The 22,161-nt window shown below is 37.8% G+C and overlaps 1 protein-coding gene across 7 annotated transcripts in view; it reads right to left on the reverse strand.

Moving 5' to 3' along the window:
• Foxj3 (forkhead box J3) overlaps window positions 1–22,161 on the reverse strand; it is an 821,428-nt gene that overhangs the window by 752,524 nt on the left and 46,743 nt on the right. For all 7 annotated transcript variants that reach the window (XR_007595256.1, XM_050161432.1, XM_050161430.1 and 4 more), the window contains one exon: window positions 9,937–10,020. Coding sequence is in view for 6 of the 7 variants with exons in the window: in XM_050161432.1 (XP_050017389.1) it covers window positions 9,937–10,020 (84 nt within the window). In the remaining variant the exon portion in view is untranslated. The remainder of the gene's footprint in view (window positions 1–9,936; window positions 10,021–22,161) is intronic.

Below are 22,161 nucleotides of genomic sequence, written 5' to 3' on the forward strand. Positions count from 1 at the left end.
TTTTGGGTGTAAGCTAGCCAGGCAGGACAAAACAAAAGGACTCGCTCTCCTTACAACACCCAGGTACATAAAAAAAAAAAAAAAAAAAAAGCCATTTAAGCAAGCTACAGAAAACAAGCTAGCTAGCAGCATTCCTCTTTTGTTTCTACTTGAGTTCTTGCCTTGGCTTTTCAATAATGGACTAAAATGGAGAGTGTGAAACTAGTAAAACCTTTCCTCTACAAATTGCTTTTGGTCATGGTCTTTTATCAAAACAATAGAATGCAAACTCGGACACATAGCTACCCGACTCTAATCAAAGGTGCCAAGTACATACACCAGACCAACTATAGCTTCTTAACAAAAGATGCCGGAGGAAACTAGATAATCATATGCACTGAAACTGAAGACCAACAAACATCAACTTAGAATGGGTCAAAGGCCTTAAAGTAAGACCTAAAACTGAAAACTCCAGAAGGAAATCATAGGGTAAATGTTTTAAGACAGTGACATAGCCAATGATTTTCTGGATAGAACTATAGAAGCACATTTCATTAAGAAATGAAATCACATCAAACTAAAAGACTTCTGTATATAGCAAGCAGAATATCAACGAGACATTCTATACAACAGAAGATGTCAGTTGTTTATCTGATGAGGGCTAGCATCTAAAAAACTAGTCCAATTAAAAGGTGATAAATGTTCTAAAAATAAGCTAAAAAAAAATCTATGAAAAAGTCAGGCATGGTGGGGCACAGCTTTAATCCCAATGTTCCCAACACTGGGTGAGGCAGATGGCAGGAGAATCTGTTAATTCAAGGTCATCCTGGTCTACATAGCAATCTCTAGGGTAGAGTCAAAAACAAAACAAAAAGAATACATAAAAACAAATGAATATGATTAAAAATGAAAAATGCACATTAAATCTATAAAATGTTACTAAAAATCTTACTCCACTCAGAACAAAGAAAAATGCTGATAAGATGTGATAACAAAGAAATGCTCATACACTGTTAGCAGCAGGTAACTAAAGTCATTACAGGAATCAGTATGAAGTTTCCTTAGAAATTAAAATTAGGGGCTAGAGAGTCGACTCAGTCATTAAGAGCACTTGTTGTCCTTCCAGAGGGCCAGGGTTTGGTTCCCAGTACCCACATGGTAGTTTACAACTGTGGTCTGCAAGTCTAAGCTCAAAGGGATCCAATGTCCTCTTCCAACCTCTGTGAGTACCAGGCACACATTTGGTGCAGACGTACATGCAGGCAAAATACTCAGGCAGATAAAATAAATTCAGAATCACATCACTCAGCTTTCCTACTCTGTGGTATACAACAATGAAAGACAACACTCTCTATTCACCCATATATATCAGAACTATTCTTAGCTAAGAGATGCGGTGTAGGACAAGGGTCTGTATTCTGTCAATTATATTTTAAATAAACGTTGATTGGCCAGAAGCCAGGCAGGAAGCACAGGTGAGACAACCAGACAGGTAGACAGGAACAGGAGAATTCTGGGAAGAGGAAAGCTTGGTCCACAGTCCTGACCCAGCCACAGAAGAAATAAGATGTGACTGCTTCGCTGAATAAAGTACCGAGCCACGCAGCTAGCACAGACAAGAATAATGGGCTAATATAAGTTATAAGAGTTAATAAGAAGCCTGAGCTAATGGGCCAATCAGTTTATAACTAGTGTAGACCTCTGTTGATTTCTTTGGGACTTAACAATTGCGGGAACCGGGCAGGGCAGAAACTCAGACAACAGAGATGGCCATCAGTAGTTGTAGATAAATGTAGTGTGCATTAAGTGTGCATATGTACAAGTATGTATATATTAATACACACACAAAATGGAATATCTTTCAACCATGAAGAATGAGATCTTGCCATTTGCAGGAAATGAAATGAAGACATTTCATGAAATAAAGCAGAGAAAGACAAGTATAATGTTTACATATTCTCGTATGTGGAAACTAAAACAAACCCTTCCTTAAGTTGTTTTTGCAATCTCAAAGAGTGAAAAAATACTGACGACTGAGTAGAAGGCTGTGGGAACCCACGTGTGACTCAGGTTTCCATCTGGAGTCATTTCTGACTTAAAGAAATCACTTGAGTTCAAGCTTGCCTGCTCTACTTTTTCCTATAACCTTGAGGGCTATGAGAGACTTCTGATTTAGTCCCACGAGAAAAGAACACTCTTATCTAGTAGACAGTATACTGCTGATGACAAACCTCAGGAACATCAAATAGAAATTAAGGCTGCTTGCAGCAAGCACGTGTTGGAAAGGAGGCTGCTCACTCAAGGACAGGAATGTTTTTTTGGTTAGATACTGACTGACCGTCTGTGCTGTGCTTTGTTCTGCTTTTGTATATAAGCAAGTTCTGAAATAAACTCTGGGCTGTTTGGATGCTTTGGCATGACCAGACAGAGTTCCTGATTCTATCCTGTCTTCTGCTTCTTCTGACTTTTCTTTGGCCTCAAGGGCTCCTACAGATGGTGCCCAACGTGGGGCCTTCTGGGGAAGGGTGTCTTCATAGGGACACCTCAGATTCCAAGGGCGCTCAGAGGTGTGGTTAAGTATATCCAGGGAGTATCAGCAGTTGTGCAGTGTAAATATAAAAAACTAAGCGTGCAGTGTAAATACAAAACAGAGGTTAGCTGTGATATATATATATATATATATATACACAAATAAAAAGTAGCTCAAGTATAATTGTAAAATAAGAAGTAATTTGTACATAAGTGTAAAAAAAGTATATGGTCCGAGAAAACAGCAAACGGCTGCTTATACATTTACTTATAGATACTTTAAAGGTTAAGGGTACTAAGGAAGGACAACAGCAATTGCTTTAGTTTTTGAAATGTGTAAAGGATGTGTGTCCCTGTTTCCCTGGAGAAGGGAGTATGAATCTAGAAATTTAAAAAGGTGTGTGTAAATGAATGAGCCTGTCTGTTTTTGTCTAGTGACCTTCTTTGTTATCCTGGAAGAGATGAGGCAGGCAGCCTCTGCCTCTAGCCTCCTGTATGTTTTTACTGGATCAATTCCAGGACTTTGGGTCACAAAAGACAAACTTCTTTAAGGAGAGGAACAGCAAGGGCCACCACCTTCCTTCTTTGTTCTCTGGCCCACACACAGGTGGGTGGAGATACTACAAGGAGACATGTGCATGTGTATGGGTTGTAGAGAATTGACTGCTTGCAGTTGAAAAACTGTATGGTTGTGAAACAGGAAATATTTGATTGTGGCCGGAGAAGTTAACAAAAAAAATATTTTTCCAGGGAATACTGGTAGTCAAGGACACTGTGCCCATCAGCGCGGCTCCCCATATTTCTTTCCTAAGCCAAGTTCTTCTTCATTGTGACAACACTCAAGGTCTCTTCTGCTGGCCAGCAGTTTCTCATATTAACCCTTCTCTGTCTTGATACTGCTTAAAAAAATGTTGAGCTATACCAACCTGTGTACTTTGGAAAGTGCTGTCTTTAAAGTAAAAGTTAAGGATGCATTATGTTTGGGGAAAATTATGCTTTTGTTTTCACAGAAAAAAATTATAGGTTTTAATCATTTAGATCCAATGGGTTACAAATACTTATCTTTAAAGAAATTTGGGTACAAATTATTACTGATTAAGATAAAAAACCCTGCTAGTTTCAAGTTTCACATTAGTACAGGTTTTTATATGTTAATGCAAAATTAAATTATTCTTATTGTGATTCATACATATATATCATGTATTTTGGCTCTTGTTTAAAATGTATCTATGCAATGTTCTGGATTGCTGGAAGAATTCACGAGGTGACACTGATGGAGATTTGCATTTTGTCTCTCTCCTGGTCTTGGGACTCTTCCTCTTCTTTAATTATTAAAAATATTAGTACACAAGTTTCAAATAAGTCCATATATTTAACTTCTGGTCCCAGTTTGTATCTGTTTCATCAGGTTTCCACTTGGCTAACAAACACAACCAATCATCTCATACACTATCAACTCATGATTTATGTAGACAATGGAAATATCACTGTAAACAACACTAGTCAATACAATTTAAAAAAAAAAAACCTAGCTGGTATGGCTGAAAAGAATAAAGACAAAGGGACAGGAAAAAATATAAAGAAATAATGACTAACACTTCCAACGTGAGCAAAAGACAAATCTGAAAATTTAAGCAGCTCAGTAAACCATGATAAGAACAGACAAAAGTAGAAAAAAAATAATAGATATATCTATCTGATTCTGGAAAATAAACATAGAAAACATCTAAAGAAAAATAATAAATTACATATGGAGGGACTATTAATAAGAAAATGACAAGAGTTTCTCATCAGAAACGACAGAGAATCACAGTGGAAAAAAAATCTCAATACTCCAGCAAATCAAAGTAAGCCAATCTATAATGTAAGTATTCAAGATGCAACACATTGGTGATGATGTGATTTGATGTAGTGAATCCCAGTGCTTAAGAGGCTGATGCAAGGACTCCAGAGTCAAGGCTACAAAGCAAGACTCTATCTCAGCACATCCACACAGTAAGAGCACACATACACTACTCGTGTGATAAAAATACAGCTATTCCTTTCAGAGATGGGGGAGGGGAGTGGATTTATTGGTAAAAAGACATACCTAAAAGTTCTTTTGGCCAAAAGTAAACTATAACATACAGAAAACTTGGGTCTTTGATGTATACATTAAAGCACCAGAGGACTGGCCTTTCGCTCAATGCAGTAATTCATCAAAGCACCAGAAACGGAAGATGATACAAAAGAGTAATATTTTCTTCTTAAATTTTAAGTCATGTATTCATGTATTCAAGGCTAAAATCATAGGTCTTTTCAAGAATTGTCACCGTATACAGATAATATATTACAATAAGGAAGATTCAAGGTGAGGAAAGTAGCAAAGACGCCCACATGGAAAAAGCACAATACTAACTCTAAGCAGACTGTGAATGTGAAATTATATATTTACATAAATAAAATATATATAACCAGATATAGTTTAAAAGTCAACAAGTAAATTAGCACAGAATACTAAAATATATCTAAACGAAAATAGTAATTCAAACACAATCATACTATAGATTTATACTAACCAAACAAATTAAATGTTAAAAAAATGTTTCAGTAAAAAAGCAGCAAATGTCAAATAGAAACAAGAGAGCAAGACTCAGTGTGGCTTACAAGTACAACTTCTAACATAGACAGAGGAAAAAAAATAATTGGAAGGAAAGGAAAACGATCAGTGTTTGTAGATTATGTAATTATTTAGAGAGCATTCCAGGTCATTTAAAATGATAATTACAAATATCAAGATTGTAGGACAGAAGGCAGGCAGGGAGGGAGGGAGGGAGGAAGGGAAGGAGGGATGGAGGGAAGACAGGAAAGAGGGAAGGAGGGAGGGGAAGAATGGGAAAAATCAAATTTATATGCTTGCAAAGCAACTGGAGAATGTTTAAAACTCAATTTATAATAGCATTATGAAACAAAATATTCAGGATTAAGTCCAACTAGAAATATGCAAGTCCTTTATGCTGAAAACTAAAATCCATCCAAAGGTTGGAATAAATATCAAGATACACTTTTTCCCCCCAGATTAGTGGCAGCCTGAGAAGAAAAATTTATGGAAATAATGAGAAAGTTTCATTTAACATTTCACAAGTAGTGAGGTACCAAAATATTCAAGTTATAAAACTTTATGCATTGAATTGTACACAAACTAACTCTCTTGATAGTGTTATATATTTAAAAAAATCCTATGCAGTTGTTAAAATGAGTCTCATGTATATGAAACCTTCCCCTACGTAAAGGATTTCTGTTTTAAAACCCTCAGGCAGTGGTAGTCCATACCTTTAATCCCAAAGCTCAAGATATCTGTGAGTTCGAGATAAGCTTGGTCTATGGAGTGAGTTCTAGGACAGGCTCCAAAGCTACACAGAAAAACCATGTCTCAAAAAAACCAAAAGAAAGAAAGGAAAAAAAAAAAAACCTTTTATCTTTTTTTTAAATACATCCTTACTCTTTCTCTGACTCAACTGAGAAACTGTGTCACAAATAATAGCATGACCACCTTATAAACAGCCAAATATAGACTATCTTCTAGAAGAACATCTTCTTGGGCCAGCGGGATGGCTCATCAGGTAAAAAGCACTTACTGCACAAACCTGATTACCTGACTTAATCCCCAGACTCTGCAGTAGGACAGAACAAATCCCAAAATTTGTCTTCTAACGTACACACACATACCACAGCACATATGTGCCTGCTCCTATACTTGTGTGCCTCACCCCCCATACATACATGCAAAATAATGAATAAAATTAAGTGATTTTAAAATTATTATCCCTTTTCTAATTATCTGTCCACCTTCCAGTTCTTGTCTTAATTCAATGTAAATGATTCCTAACTGTACACAACTTAGTTTTTTCTTCACCATAAAGAACTAAGTATTTCAATTTCATTGTTTCGTCCCAAAAAGGATAATTACAGACTATTTTTAAAATAATTTATTTATTATTATTTTATGCACATTGGTGTTTTGCCTGCAGGTATGTCTGTAAAAAGGCATCAGACCCCTGGAACTAGAGTTACAGAAAGCTGTGAGCTGCCAAGTGGGTGTTGGGAATTGAACCAGGGACCTATGGAAGAGCAGCCAGTGTTCTTAACAGCTGGGCCATCTCCCTAGCCACCCCCCTTTAAAACTCCACACTGGTGCTCGAGGGACACCACTGCTATACTCTCTTCATTTCCCTGCAGCGGCTCCCCCCCCCCAACACACACACAGATATATATTTACAATGGGTTACGAAAACCCAGGCAACCTGTCTCCAGCTTCCACCTTCACCTTCTGCTGTCAGTCCTACTACTCCTTCCTTCCTGCACCATTGTAGGGATAAGTCCCACCCCTTAGGGGGCATGTTCGCCTCAGGCTAAAGTTTTCCTATAAATTTGGCGAGCGTGCTCCCAGCACTCGCTTCTGCTTTCCTGGTCTCCACTGGAACGGTGGTTCTGTAAGTCTATTCCTCCATTAAAGCTGTCTATATTTTGACAATCTGTCTGCATTCGCTTACGCCCAACATGGGGCTAACTGAATCCACAAAAAGCCTGAGAAAGCTTGGGAAAGAATGGAGTGAAGCATGTTTTCTTGGTAGCAGAAATTTCTTGGGTCTGCTCCGCTTGCTAGAGGCAAGCAAGCGCTCTCATCTAAGAGAGGCTTCCTGACTTAGCTTCAGCTGCAAAACCCTGCAGCTCATTAAGAGGTCCTGCCACGAAACATTTAAATGGTGTTGATGAAAAGCTGAAGGCATGCTTTTTGGTTTTCAGCCGTAGCAGGAAAAAAGTTGTGCTGTTTTAAAATGCCGGCTTTCTGGGCCGTCCTGCCAGGGCAAACTCTGACTGAGGCAGGAGGGCCGACTACAGGGAGAGGACTTGACTGTTGTCTATTGTAGCTCGCTGGCTGGCAGGGACCTTGAAATGCCATAGAATTGTGGCTATAAACATGGCTACAGCAACTTCATACTGTAAACTGCTCTGTTCCTAATTTTACTATTCCGTGATAAACTAAATTAACTAAATTTACAAATGTTACTAAAACATACATGATCTAAGGTGTTTCCTTAAATAAAATCCAATGGTCACTTAAAATGTAGTATTAGAATAAAAGCAATATATATTACAAAACCCGCTGATGAAAAATAGTACATACTAGACAACCAGCCCCTAAGATTTTTCCACATTAAAAATAGTCACATTGGTTTATCAGGGCAGGAAGTTATCCTGAGCTTAAAGAACATTCTCTTTCAGAATATTTATTAAGCATGTGTCTATCTGATCATATGAATCCTGCTCTCAACTCATCTCCTCACATAGGTTCCTTTCCCACACTGCCAACTAACAGACAACTCAGCCAAAATAAAGCAAGCATCCACAGTATTTAGAAAATGTGGTCCATATGGATGTCTTGTTTTTGAGACTTTTCCACTTTAACTTAAAAGCAAAAATTAAGAAATACATAGTAAAAAACTGAATTTAGCAAGTGCCATGTCTAAATTTCACATTCAAAAGGACCTGCTTCTCCACCATGAATCCTCTATTTCTTTAGACCCTGACTATACAACTGTCAACGGTCTGTAGAGAAGTCTGGACCTCTCAAAAGTACACAAGGTTTCTCTAAGAATTACAGAGTAAGGGCTGGAGAGATGGCTCAGAGGTTAAGAGCACTACCTGTTCTTCCTAAAGGTCCTGAGTTCAATTCCCAGCAACCACATGGTGGCTCACAACCATCTGTAATGGGGTCTGGTGCCCTCTTCTGGCCTGTAGGCATACATGCAGACAGAATATTGTATACATAATAAATAAATAAATAAATATTAAAAAATAATTAGAGTAAAAAAAAAAAAAGATTGATATCCAAAAAGTATGCAAAGCTGCCAACCCTATAGACAAATCCAACTTCCAAAAATAAAGTCAAACTCCAGTAATGTCCTAAGAGTTAAATAACAAAACAACCAGTTTCTCAGCCCCTCACCTTATCCATACAAACTGCTTGATAATATCATGGGCTAAGCACTGTGAACACGTTTTTCCTTCCTTCAAATTTCTGCCAACAGATGCTGTATTAAACAACAGATGTTTTGTATTTAACATATCCAGGTATTAAACCTATCTTCTTAAACTCTGGTTCATTTAAAAAGCAAACAACAGAGGTCCCAAAATTCTCATTTAATATAATTAAATTTATGCTTGGTTCCAATGAGGTTGCCTACCTAAGCTTTTCTGTGGTCATGCCTCATGTAGCCTTGATTCAAACCTAATCTGACACCCTGATTCTCTTTTTTAAGACAGAGTCTCACTATATATAGTCTTGGTCCTTGTCTTCAAGACTTAGAAATTATATTCCTTTACCAGCAATAGGCAGTCACATGTCAAATTTATTTCACCACACATTCCATGTTTTCTTCCTTGATCTACTACAAACATCTACTATCTACTACAGGCTCTGTGACACATTAACGTTAAGAGACGTGGACCCTTAGCGGGGTGGTGGTAGTGCACGCCTTTAATCCCAGCGCTAGGAGAGGCAGAGGCAGGCGGATCTTTGTGAGTTCAAGGCCAGCCTGGTTTACAAGAGCTAGTTCCAAGACAGGCTCCAAAGCTACAGCGAAACCCAGTCTTGAAAAACCAAAATTACCAAAAATAAATAAATAAATAAAAAAAGTGGACACTTAGGCTATGTGCACACTAACGTTAGAGATGTGGACACTTCTTTTCTTTGTCTTTATGAGGAGATCAGTCCCGTGAAGGAAAAAAGAATCTAGGAAAAAAATTACTATAAACTATGTGTGGCTTTATTAAAGGACTTTAGCAAAGGCTTTACTAAGGAGTAAACACCTGAAACAAGTCAAACAGCAAAAGGATGAGTTTAGCTGAAATGTTGCAACTGTAGAAAGGGTGAGGAAAACAGAGGCAGTCAACATATGGTAGCAACTGAAGTGTTGACTATCTGTATTAAAATGCACAACTGAAATATCAACCAAAGGTCTTTTCTTTCATTCTTGTATATTAGCTTTCACCACGGAGTCATACCAACACAGGCACACAGATTGTATACAAGTGATTCTTATATGGATCAAAGTAGGAAAAACACCTGTGAAATGGTTGTTATTTAAAATCAACCCTCAGTGCTGGAGGTGCAGAGCAAAGAAAGATACCAGGCTGAAGCTCAGCTGGCCAGGGTGTGAGTCTCACACAGCAGGTGTGCCCTAATATAACAAAACCTTCAAGCAATCCCTAAACTACCTCCTTTGCTCAAAGGGTGAAGATCAAACAAAATGGGTCTGAAAATACATAACAGTATCATACAAAAATCTTACTTTGCTTATGATTACAGCCACTCTACTGGAAAAGAACTGTTAGTCTACATTTCTGGTATGCTCAACACTCACGAATCATGATAATGAGCTTTACCCGTTCTACAGATCGTGCCCTCTTCTTTGACCGAGTAGGCAGCGTATCTTCCTTCGGATTGGTGTCTATGGCCCAGTAAGACCCCTAAAGATAAAGGAATAAATGACATTAATTGTATATTACAGCAAACCATAAAACACTTAAAGAAATATTTATAATCTTCTCCAAAACCAAACATTTTGCAAATATGACAAAAGACAAAAACATGGGAAGCTGCTCATTTGTATTGGTGGTCCCCATAGCTGAGCCCCAGGCCCCCCACTGCTAGCTAGCTACACCTCCAGCCCGTTTTGGAAGCTTTTAATCTTGAAATAGGATCTCACTGAGTTACCCAGGTGAGTCTCATCCTTGTGGTCCTCCTGCTTCAGCTTCGTGTACAGTAGCGATTACAGGTATGTACAACCCCACCCAGAAAAATTCTAATTTTAAATCGAGAAAAGGGAAGCTCATAGCTAAATTTATGAGAGAGAAGAGACCACAGTTACAGAGCTCAGTTCAAGGGTTCTTGCCACAGCTGAGTCAAGAAGAAAGCAACAGCCAAATGTTTTTAGTATGTGGCTCATTCTTACTTTATTTTAAAAAACTGTGTGTATGGGGGGGTGCTTTGAGCGTGTGGTTGTGCATTCCTAAGCACACATATTGTAGCCAGAGCACCGTATCAGGTGTCTCCTTTAACATGTTTTACCTTACTGCAATGAGACAGGCCTCTCACTGACCTGAAAGCTCACCGGTTCACAAGTGGGGGCGGAGGCAGGCTGGAGGCTGTGAGCATTCCAGAGCTGCCTGTCTCCAGCCCTCAATGGTGGGATTACAAGAACATACAACCATACCTAGCTTTTTATGTGATGGCTGGAATTTAAACTCAGGCCCTCATACTTGCAGATCAAACACTATCACCTCCTAGCTATATCCCAAGTTCCTGTAACTGATTCTTAGTAATGGTTATATTATATAGAGATTTACACCTAAAAGTATTCTGCAGTTAAAGATACTCTAGTTTCTATAGCCTGAGACCCACAAATCTAAATGTTAAGAAGAAAATTTATAAATACAACTATTTGATTTTATCTACATAAGAGCACCCTCAAGCCCGTGCATAAATCTTTTATTGCTTATTCTGTCATAATTTGTTTTCACTATATTCCTTGATAGTTTTCCTATTCATTTACAAATACGTATTGAGCACCCAACCATGTTTCATACACTCAAGAAAACTAAACAAATCATGTAATCTGTACATTATATAGATGAGGAGACCAAAACTCAGAAAAACAACATTGCTGAGCTTTGATCCTTAGTTCCTCATGTGTGCATACACAACCATCTGAAAGAAGAGAAGGAATAAGAAGGGGAAAGAGTGAGACGATGTGTTTCAGAAATGGGAATACAATGTGTATCCCAGTGTGCTGGCTAGTCAACATGACACAAACTAGTGTCATCTGAGCAGAAGGAACCTTGACTCAGAAACTGTAGGCAGGTCTGTAAGAACATTTTCTTAATTATTAGCAACTGATATGGGGAAGCTCAGCCCATTGTGGGTGGTATCATCCTGGGCTGGTGGTCCTGGGTTCCATAAGAAAGCAGGCTGAGCAAGCTGTGAGGAGCAAGCCAGTACCCCTCCATGACCTCTAAACTCTTCCTCCAGATACAACGAACTGCTTTATGGACGTAGGAGTGAACTAACCTCCCCAAGTTGTGTTTGGTCAGTGTTTCATCACAGCAATAGAAGCCTTACATAATATGCCAGATTGACACATGATTGGCTGAAGTAATTTACTCAGACTCAGTCTTGCTTTCAGTATTTCATTTATCTTCCCCAGCTGCTTGTTCAACAGCACTGAACAACAAAGGAGAAACAGTGCTGCTCTCAAGCTCACACTTTAGCCAGACATGATTACTGTACATAGGGCATGTTGGTGTGTGTGCCCACAGTGCATGATCAGAGGACAACTCTACGGAATTAGTTGTCTCCTTCCACCTTTATGTGTGTACCAGGTATGGAGCTAAGGTTTGAAGGGTAAGTACTTTATCTGCTGTGCTGTCCTGATGCCTCCCTGTATGTGTGTGCCACTATGTCTGATTTACAAGCTGTTAGGAGCAAACTCAGGACTTTGTGCACATAAGGCAAGCAATCTACCAAATGAATATCTGCAGCCCAAATCAGTTCTGTAGACACAATGTTTCATGCCTCTGCATCCTAACCTCTACAGTAGTTGCACTATCTACAATATCCATTCTACCACTAACCAACCCATGTTCCACCTTCAAACTTACTCTAAATATTAACCAAGGAAATCATGTTCTTCCTGCCATACTCGTGAATTTACCATTCCCTCTCTTTTTAACAGTCCTGCACTTTTTACCTGTTTAGATCACCGACTGCACTTCACATTATTACTAGTTTCCTCTAGGCTCTGGACTCCTTAAGGACAAGTTACTTTACTCATTTCTGTATGATTACAGTGCCAGGTACAATAGAAGACACAAAGTCAAGTACTCAAAGTCAATCTCTACTGAAATAAAAAGGAAAAAAAAAAAAAAACACTGTTCAACAACCTAGATAAAAAATGTCAGTGTAGAGGGGTATGATAGCAGGCCCAGGTGCTAATATATTCAGACACCTGAGCTTCACACTGGTCTCATCCTAAAGCAACTGCTAGCATATGCCTCTATGCTACCCTTTCAAGTGGCCACTGCTTTGCAATTAATGAGTCTACTGGATCTGATATAAATGTGACCAGAGCCATGTAAAACATAGATGTTCTAGAAAGCATGAACTGGAAGCTTATAATGATTAAAAGAATGGCATCCTAGTCTTAAAAAAAAAAGTAATGAATTAGCACAGTAGTTTCTATATCCTAAATCTCACAAATCCAAGTCTTAAGCATAACAATTTACATGAGTTTATGAGTAGTGTTTAGCTAGCATTTCAAAATCTAAGAAGGAAAATTTACTGAGTTATATAAACCGAAAATTACAAAACTGTGTTCATGGAAATGATAAATGCCAGTGTTTGGTTTTTAGATTACTGTTATACATGTATTAATCTGGTGAAATCAATCAATGTCCAAACTGTAGATTTATACATCAAAATACAAATACAAAAGCTGGATAATGAGAAGGCCCAGTGCTTAAAAGCATTTGTTGTTCTTGCAGAGAACCCAAGCTCAGCATCCACATGGTGGCTAATAACCATTTGTAACTCCATTTCCAGAAGATCTGATACTCTCCTCTTCTGGCCTGCATAGGCGCTGCATACACATGGTGCACATTCATACATGCAGGTAAAACACCCATATACACCAAATAAAAATAAACAAATATACTACATAGAGATCAACAATAGGGCAAAATCTGTTTGAGTACTTCTACATGCTGAGACATCTCACAACCCCGGTTTTATTTTTAAAATCAACTTCCCTGAAGATTTAAAACAAAAACCAAAATGTATCCATTAAGCAAATAATTCAAAAAGTCGTGATAATGTGCACACCATGTAACCAGCATCCAAATCAAAGCCAAAGAACATGCATCACCCTCAACAGTTTCTGTGTAGTGCAGTAAGTTACCTTCCTTTGCCTACCATCTCCATCACATAAACCAGAAATCTGCTTCCTATCATTACACTCTAGCTTTGCCTTTTCTAGAATTTAGTGTAAGTGGACTCAAACTGTTAAAATACTTCCCACTCAGCTGGGCGGTGGTAGCACACACCTTTAATCCCAGCACTCAGGAGGCTTATGCAGGCAGATCTCTGAGTTTGAGGCCAGCCTGATCTACAAGAGTTAGTTCCAGGACAGGCTCCAAAGGTACAGAGAAAGCCTGTCTCAAAAAACTTCCCACTCTTCTCAGTAATGTATGAAAATCTACTGCTCCATTCTTGCAACATGTGCTTTTCTGTTCAAGCTATCCAAGCGGTGTGTAGTTATGTCTCCTTGGTTCTAATCTCATGATGAATGGTAATATGTCTCTTTCTTGTCAGTTTCTTGATTTGTGTTATAATTTTTCATACATTCTAAATAACAAATCCTTTGTCAGATGTATGTACTGTTTCAGTCAATGTTGCATAGTGGTACTGTATAAGGATCAAAAAGGGTTTACTTCAATAAAGTCTAGTTTATCAAATGTCTTTCAAAACAAAGAAGCAGTCTTTTCCAAAATGAGAATTATTTTCTGCAATGCCTTCTTCTAAAAGTTTTATACTCTCAACTTCTATACTTAGGTCTCTATTTATTTCATTTGATTTTCAAGTGAAAATCAGTAAGTAAGGATCAGTATATTTTCCACCATGAAATACTGGACATTCTTGAGAGACTGTTATCCTATCAATTGAATACATTACTACCTATGTCAAAAGTGAGCCGACTATATACAGAATCTGATTTTGCAATCTATCTGTTGAATTCCTCTCAACTATGTTTCAATGACCCTGGTTTTTGTAGTTGCATAAGATTTTGAAAACAAGCAATGTATAGCCTAAAACTTTGGGAGTTTTTTTTTTTTTCAGGTCTTCTATCCATAAAAACATGTGAGAGCCAGCTTGTCAATTTCTACAACTCTGACGTGCCTTAAAAAACAAAAGTATTATATAAGCACACATCATCAACAGCAGCACATTCTCTTCTCTGCAAACATGCTGCTTCCTTTCCATTTGTGTAGGCTTCCTCTATTTCTCCTGGTGATGTTTTCAGTAAGCAGATCTGCACCTATTTGCTAATACAGTTCATAATTGTGGATGCTGTTAGATGGAGCACGTTAAATTTTCCACTGCCTTGCTAGTACATAGAGATTACACAACCCTGAATCCTGCATCCTATGACTGTGCTGAACTCATGTTCTAGTTGCTTTCATGGTCTTTCAGATTTTCTACAACAATAATTTGTGCAGAGTTTAACTTATTCTTTCTAAATTTAAATGTTCTTAATTTTCTTTCCTAACACTATTAACTATTGAATGAAAACAGGTGGCTTCAAGAATCCTCCCCTATTTTTAATCTCAGAAGGAAGTTACTTAACATCTTGTTTAAACACGATGTATAATTTTCATACATGTTTTTAATTAAAAAATCCCTAGTTTTTAGAATATTAAATGTTAAGATTCTTCAGTTTTCTCTTTCTTGTACAGTGAACCATATTAACTGAGTCTAATTTTAACCTTTACTAAATCAGTGAGACAAATCCCACTTGATCACAATTTCCTCCTTTCTTCACAACAAAAATCTGAACTGGCAAACTTCTGGTTAAGGATTTGGGGTCTGTGTTCATAAATATTGGTCTACAGTTTCTCCTCATCTCCTTTGCCCAACCTTAACTCTTATAGTAATGCTGACCTCATGAAGTAAGCTGGAAGGGGGGGGGGGGGGGGGGGGGGGGGGGGGGGGGGGGGGGGGGGGGGGGGGGGGGGGGGGAGAGAGAGAGAGAGAGAGAGGGGGGGGGGGGGGAAGGGATAGAAAGAGAATTTTTATACACACATATATAAAAAAATGCATAGGGTCGGTACTGCTTTTTTGTAGTTTCCACTTCTAATCTCACTGCTTTTTCTTGACTCATTTCTTCTTAATTACTATTACAGATTCAGGTTCACCTTGGTTCAGGCCTGCCATGAGCTTTCAATCCTCCTGCCTCTGCTCCTAAGCATCTGGAATCACAGGCCTGTACTACCAGGGCCTGACTCAGATTACCACTCTTTGTTCTTTTCCCTTTTTCTGGGGGAGGTGCATGCACTGCATTCCTGAAGAGGTCAGAGGGCTGACCTGTGGGAGTCAGTCCTCTCCTATCACGTGAGTTAGAACTCAGGTTGCAAGACTTGGCGGCAAACACCTGTTAAGATATCTTGTCGGCCCCATTCTGTTCCTTTCTTCTTACTGTAGACTCAATTCATCCTGTGTTTTTAACACATGAACAGGTCAAAAGTTTCAGACACTTCTTACCTTTCCTCATAAAGCATTTAAAGCTATAGTTTCTTTCAAAATAACTACCTTGGATAAGCCCCCAAATTGTCAGTTTTATTATCACTAAGTTCAAAATATTCCTGACATTGACAAAGTGTTGTTGAGATCGTAGCTGCTTTTCTGTCTCCTGACTCAATTATGTGCTCAGAGATCTACTGAATTTGCTAGCAGTAACTGCGGGTTTGTGTTCTTCTTTAATTTCTGAAGGATTTTGACTTTTTAGCTTTTCCTTTTGAAGCACTGATATTGGACACAATTCTAATTTTAAGGCATTCCTGATATGAAAACTTATAAGACCTTACTCTTCTGCTTTCTCCAATGTGCCGGTCAATGCATTTTTCACTTATTTACTTTTCAGCTCTACACTGTACTCGGAGATTTCTGTCCTGTCCAGTTCTGCAGCTGTTCAATCCCAACAAAACACACAGCGGCTTATACTAATTATAAACTGTCTGGCCTATTAGCTCAGGCTTATTATTAACTAGCTCTCACAACTTAAATTAACCTATAATTCTTGTCTATGTTTAGCCATGTAGCTTGGTGCCTTTTCTCAGTGTAGCATTTTCATCTTGTTTTGTCAGCAACAGGGTGGCTACCTAACTCTTTTCCTTTACTCTTCCCAGAATTCTCTTAGTCTGGTTGCCCCATCTATACTTCCTGCCTCGCCAGTAGCCAATTAGCATTTTATTAAAACAATGCAAACAACAAATCTTCACAGGGTACAAAAGCATTATCCCACACTACACTTGCTATTTGTTTGTTTTCACCACCTATTCTCTAAGCTATAGAAAACTTTTATATGCTCATAATTCCTTGAATGTATTTTATCTTAACTACTAAATGGGAACACAGCCTTTCTGGAACTGAAAGCAGGGCCTCATACGTGTGCTGTACCAACAGTGAAAATACATATCAGTACATACAGTTGTACTGAAATGTATGTCTAAGTTAGGTCACCTGCTCCTTGTACTTGAGTTAGTAGTAGCTGAGGTAATTTCAAATTTTACTTCATTCATAACAATATTGTTTCTCATCTTTTTAGGCAAGTTCACAAGGAGATTTTTCTGAGTGATATACTGAGTTGATTTCTAACAAACATACTTTAGTATTCGGATGGTCATGTATTAATCCATAATGTTTATTCAAATCCCTTTTAGACTATGAACAATTATCACAACTCTACTTCCAAATGTATCTAGAAAACTAGTATTACAGTTTACCATAAACTTTTATATATAGCTATAAAATTTTAAATAAATGTTATTTCATAAACATTTTTGCAAAATAATAGAGGACAACAAAAAACAACTTTGAAATATTTTGTATGACCTATTCAGATTAATAAAATTCATAAATACAGAAAGCAAATGGTTACCAGGAGCTTAAAATGGGAGAAATGAGAAGAAAACATTAATGGAAACTGTGTTCCTTTCTAAGAGATAAAATGGAAATGTCCTAGAGTTTTCTTCAAAAATGAAACAGCCAAATATAACAACTTATGCTTCTAATTCTAGCACCTGGGAGAAATTGAGGCAGGAGGATAGCTGTGAGTTCTGTGATAGCTCTGAGCTGTGGGCCAGTTTGAACAGTAAGCTCCTGTAAGAAAAGAAAAGAAAAGAAAAGAAAAGAAAAGAAAAGAAAAGAAAAGAAAAGAAAAGAAAAAAAAGAAAAGAAAAGAAAAGAAAAGAAAAGAAACCTAAAAGATCAAGTAATTTAAATGGCTTTATTCTCAACATAAAATATACATTACTTTATATAAAGTACATCATATATCAATTCAAGAATCCTGCTTTATCACACAGTAATATGACCTTTCTTTAACAAGCTTCAGGTTGAAAATATTCTTAATTAAAATGTTATTATCTAGCCAGGCAGTGGAAATGTACACCTTTAATACACTCTGAAGGCAGAAGCAAGCAGATCTCTGTTAACTCAAGAGGTCAGGGCAGCCAAAGACTACACACACACACACAACAACAACAACAACAAAACCTTTCTCAAAAACCAATAAAAGGAAAAAGGGGGAGGGGAGAATGTTATTATCTATTTATGTAGATATAGTAGTAGTGTTATATTCCAAACTCCTATCCCTAGTAGCTAGCAAATATAAATGGCTAAACCTGTGACTTTTGTTCACTCTTCCCGCTCTTCCTTAGCTCTCAATGCACACCTATTTCAAGAACTTCAAAAATGAAACCAGACCCTTTCCATCCCTGACATCCATAGTTTTATATCACATCGTAATCCTTTCTTCCTCATTCCGAGTTTCTATGTGGCAGTTCATTTTCTCCACAGCATCCTAGGATGCTACTGCAATCTGCATGCCCCATATAAAAAGCAACCACACTTGTCAGCTTGTGTCTGGTTTACTCCCATTGCTTCAGTGTAATAAATAACATCGTCTTTCTCTCAAACGTGTTTACTTTAAGCACTCGAGCTACTCTCTTCAACCACAAAGGAGACTATTAATGATCAAACACAGCAAGCACTCAAAGGCAGGCTGCTTGGCTGGCTAAATGAATGAATGTATAAACAGTTATCCCAATGCCAACTTAGGTTCCCAGAACATCCTTTTGGAACAAATGAAGATTTCATTACCTTTAAATGCACTAATTATCAAAGTAAGTAAATGATGTCCAGAGGGACAGACATCTAAGTAACTTATTTCTAAACTAATAGATTTAAAATATGCAATTACCATATTGATTTAATAAATGAGTTTCTAAATGTTAAAGATGTGTAAAAATATCTTAAGTGCTTTTACTTAATCCGTGCCCTAATTTATTTAACTCTTTTAAATATTTTTATAGTTAAATATAAAGTTTTTCTATATCATTCTTAATGTCTAAGAGACACACAGCTCACCTATCTTTAATATGTAACCCACTAAATAGGCAGCTTAATATGGCTACTGGTTGTTTTAATACAACTAGTTTTTTAAAATCTCAGTATTTATCATTATCTGGTCTAAGCCTAAAAGAAAGAAATCTGATGATATAATAGCAACAACTCTTATAGCCTTCAAATGGTCATTTTGTGTGGGGAAATTAATAGGCCAGAATACATGTAGTAAAATGGGACAGACTGTTGTATCCACAACATCAATGAATCTCAAAAATATCATGTTAAAGGCAAAATTCTAAGACACTGAAAACGCATCATTAATTGCTAGGGCCTCAGAAAAGGGGAGACTGACACTCAAGGGACAGAATAAAATAATCTTGATCACAAGGGTTGCACTATACACTTCTCATATTTTCTAGAATTATAAAGTGAAATGATTTATAGAGATAAAAATTAGCTTTCAGGTTAAATATTTTATAAAATGGTTACATCTCGAAAGGGGGTCACAACAACAAAGGTGTGAATAAAAGGCAGCTGAGGGGAAACTATTTTCAGCATGATGTGATGGGGGGATGGAAGCTCTCAAGTCTTTCAAATTGCCAGAACACCTATCTTATCAGTGTTAGCTTTTGATTTTCAACTATTTTATTTTATTTTATTTTAATATATGTATGTGTAAGTGCCGAGGGTGCCCGTGAAGGCCAGAAGAGGATGTTAGATCTCCTGGAGCTAGAGTTACTTAAAGAGCAGTTGTGAGCCATCTGATGTGAATGCTAGAGGGAACTTGGGTCCCCTGCAAGAGCAGCAAGTTAAACTGAGCAATCTCTCCAGTTTTGTGTTGCTGTTTAAAGGAACCATCTCACTGTGCAGCTCAGGTTGAGCCCAGTCTTCTAAGTGCTGGAATGTAAGGACACATGCCAGCTACTCTTGGTTTTCTTACCTCAGTGTGTCTGATGGCTGATTTGACATTCATAACTGATCTTTGCCTTGACATTTGCTCACTGGCACCAATTCATTTCTTTATGTTTAGACCTTGTTATTAATTCCTTTAATTACTGATTCACCTGAACTTTGCTCAAACTGCTCCTTCAACTAAACTCAATTATGTCTATGCCCAGATGACAAATGGGGCTCTTAGCTACAGTGATTTAAAACCACTAACTCTATTCAAATATGCCAAAACAGCAAATAAAACATTGTTTAAAAACTCCTATGGGGTTTTTTCTTACTTACTCCAATAAATAAGATGTCTTCATTTTTATCCAACCACACTCTCAATTATCCTTATGTGTAGTGATATTTCATTTGTATTTTAATAAATAAAGCTTGCCTGAAGATCAGAGTGCAAAGCAGCCACACTAGTATGCTATATAGACCAGCCAGTGAAGGCACACACCTTTAATCCCAATAGTCACACTAGATACCCATAGAGGCTGGGCAGTGGTGATGCACAACCTTAATCCCAGCACCAGAGAGGAATATAAAACGGGAGGAGACAGATCTCAGCTCAATCTCATTCTGAGGATTCCTGGAAGTAAGATGGCCATTTCAGTCTCATTTTCTTTAAAGTTTCTCTACATCTTTTAAAAATAAGATGTTCCAAATGAAATCATCAATGAGTAACAATCATCTACAATTACATCACCCACCTGACACCCAAACCAAAATTTCGTTTGAAGATAATGCAAAGAGTTTAAACTGTGTTATGCTCCTTTATACTAAGTCAGAGGAAGTGAAAGATTTATTTGACAAGTACTTTAAGTCTTTGAAGAAAGAAATTGAAGAGGATACCAGAAAATGGAAAGATCTCCCATGCTCTTGGATTGGTAGGGTCAACATAGTAAAAATGGCAATTCTACCAAAGGCAACCTATAGTTTCAATACAATCCCCATCAAAATCCCAACAAAATTTTCCACAGACCTTGAGAGAACAATAACTTCATATGGAAAAATAAAAAACCCAGCATGGCCAAAACAATCCTATACAATAAATAAAGGAACTTTCAGAGGCATTACCATCCCTGACATCAAACTCTATTACAGAACTACAGTAATGAAAACAGCTAGGTACTGGCATAAAAACAGAGACGTTGACCAATGGAATCGAACTGAAGACCTGGATATTAATCCACAAACCTATGAACACCTGATTTTTGACAAAGGAGCTAAAATTATAAAATGGAAGAAAGAAAGCATCTTTAACAAATGGTGCTGGCATAACTGGATGTCAACATGTAGAAGAATGAAAATAAATCCATATCTATCACCATGCACAAAACTCAAGTCCAAATGGATTAAAGACCTCAATATAAATCTGACCACACCGAACTTGAAAGAAGAGAAAGTGGGAAGTAGCCTGCAATACACGGGCACAGGAAACCACTTCCTACGTATAACCCCAGTAGCAGACAATAAGAGCAACAAAGAATAAATGAGACCTCCGGAAACAGAGAAGCTTCTGTAAAGCAAAGGACACAGTCATTAAGACAAAAAGGAAACCTACTGAATGGGAGAAGGTCTTCACCAACCTCACATCAGACAAAGGTCTGATCTCCAAAATATATAAAGAACTCAAGAAACTAGACATTAAAATTCTAAATAACCCAATTTAAAAAAATGGGGTACTGAACTGAACAGAGAATTCTCAACAGAAGAATTTCAAATGGCCAAAAGATGCTTAAGGACACGTTCAACTTCCTTAGCTATCAGGGAAATGCAAATCAAAACAACTTTGAGACACCATCTTACACCTGTCAGAATGGCTAAAATCAAAAACACCAATGATAACCTATGCTGGAGAGGATGTGAAGTAAGGGGAACACTCATCCATTGCTGCTGGGAATGCAGCCTTGTGCAACCACTTTGGAAATCAGTGTGGCGGTTTCTCAGGAAACTGGGAGTCAACCTACCTCAGGATCCAGCAATGCTCTTGGGAATATACCCAAGAGATGCCCAATCATATGACAAAAGCATTTGTTCAACTATGTTCATAGCAGCATTACTTGTAATGGCCAGAACCTGGAAACAACCTAGATGCCCCTCAATGGAAGAATGGATAAAGAAAGTGTGGCACATCTACACATTAGAGTACTACTCAGCGGTAAAAAAAAAACGATGACATCTTGAATTTTGCATGCAAATGGATGGAATTAGAAAACACTATCCTGAGTGAGATAACCCAGACCCAAAAACATGAATATAGTATGTACTCACTCATTAGTGGATTCTAGCCATAAACAAAGGACATTGAGCCTCTAGTTCGCGATCCTAGAGAAGCTAAGTAATAAGGTGAACCCAAAGAAAAACATATAGATCCTCCTGGAAACTGGAAGCAGACAAAATCGCCAGGCAAAAGTTGAGAGCATGGGGGTGAGGGTGGGAGTGGGGTGCGGGAGAGGGGAGAGGGGGAGAGAGAAGGGAGAAGGGGAGGG

The sequence above is a fragment of the Alexandromys fortis genome, unplaced genomic scaffold (assembly GCF_014885135.2).
Source record: "Alexandromys fortis isolate MF-2015 unplaced genomic scaffold, M_Fortis_MF-2015_v1.1 scaffold_122, whole genome shotgun sequence".
Lineage (NCBI taxonomy): Eukaryota > Metazoa > Chordata > Mammalia > Rodentia > Cricetidae > Alexandromys > Alexandromys fortis.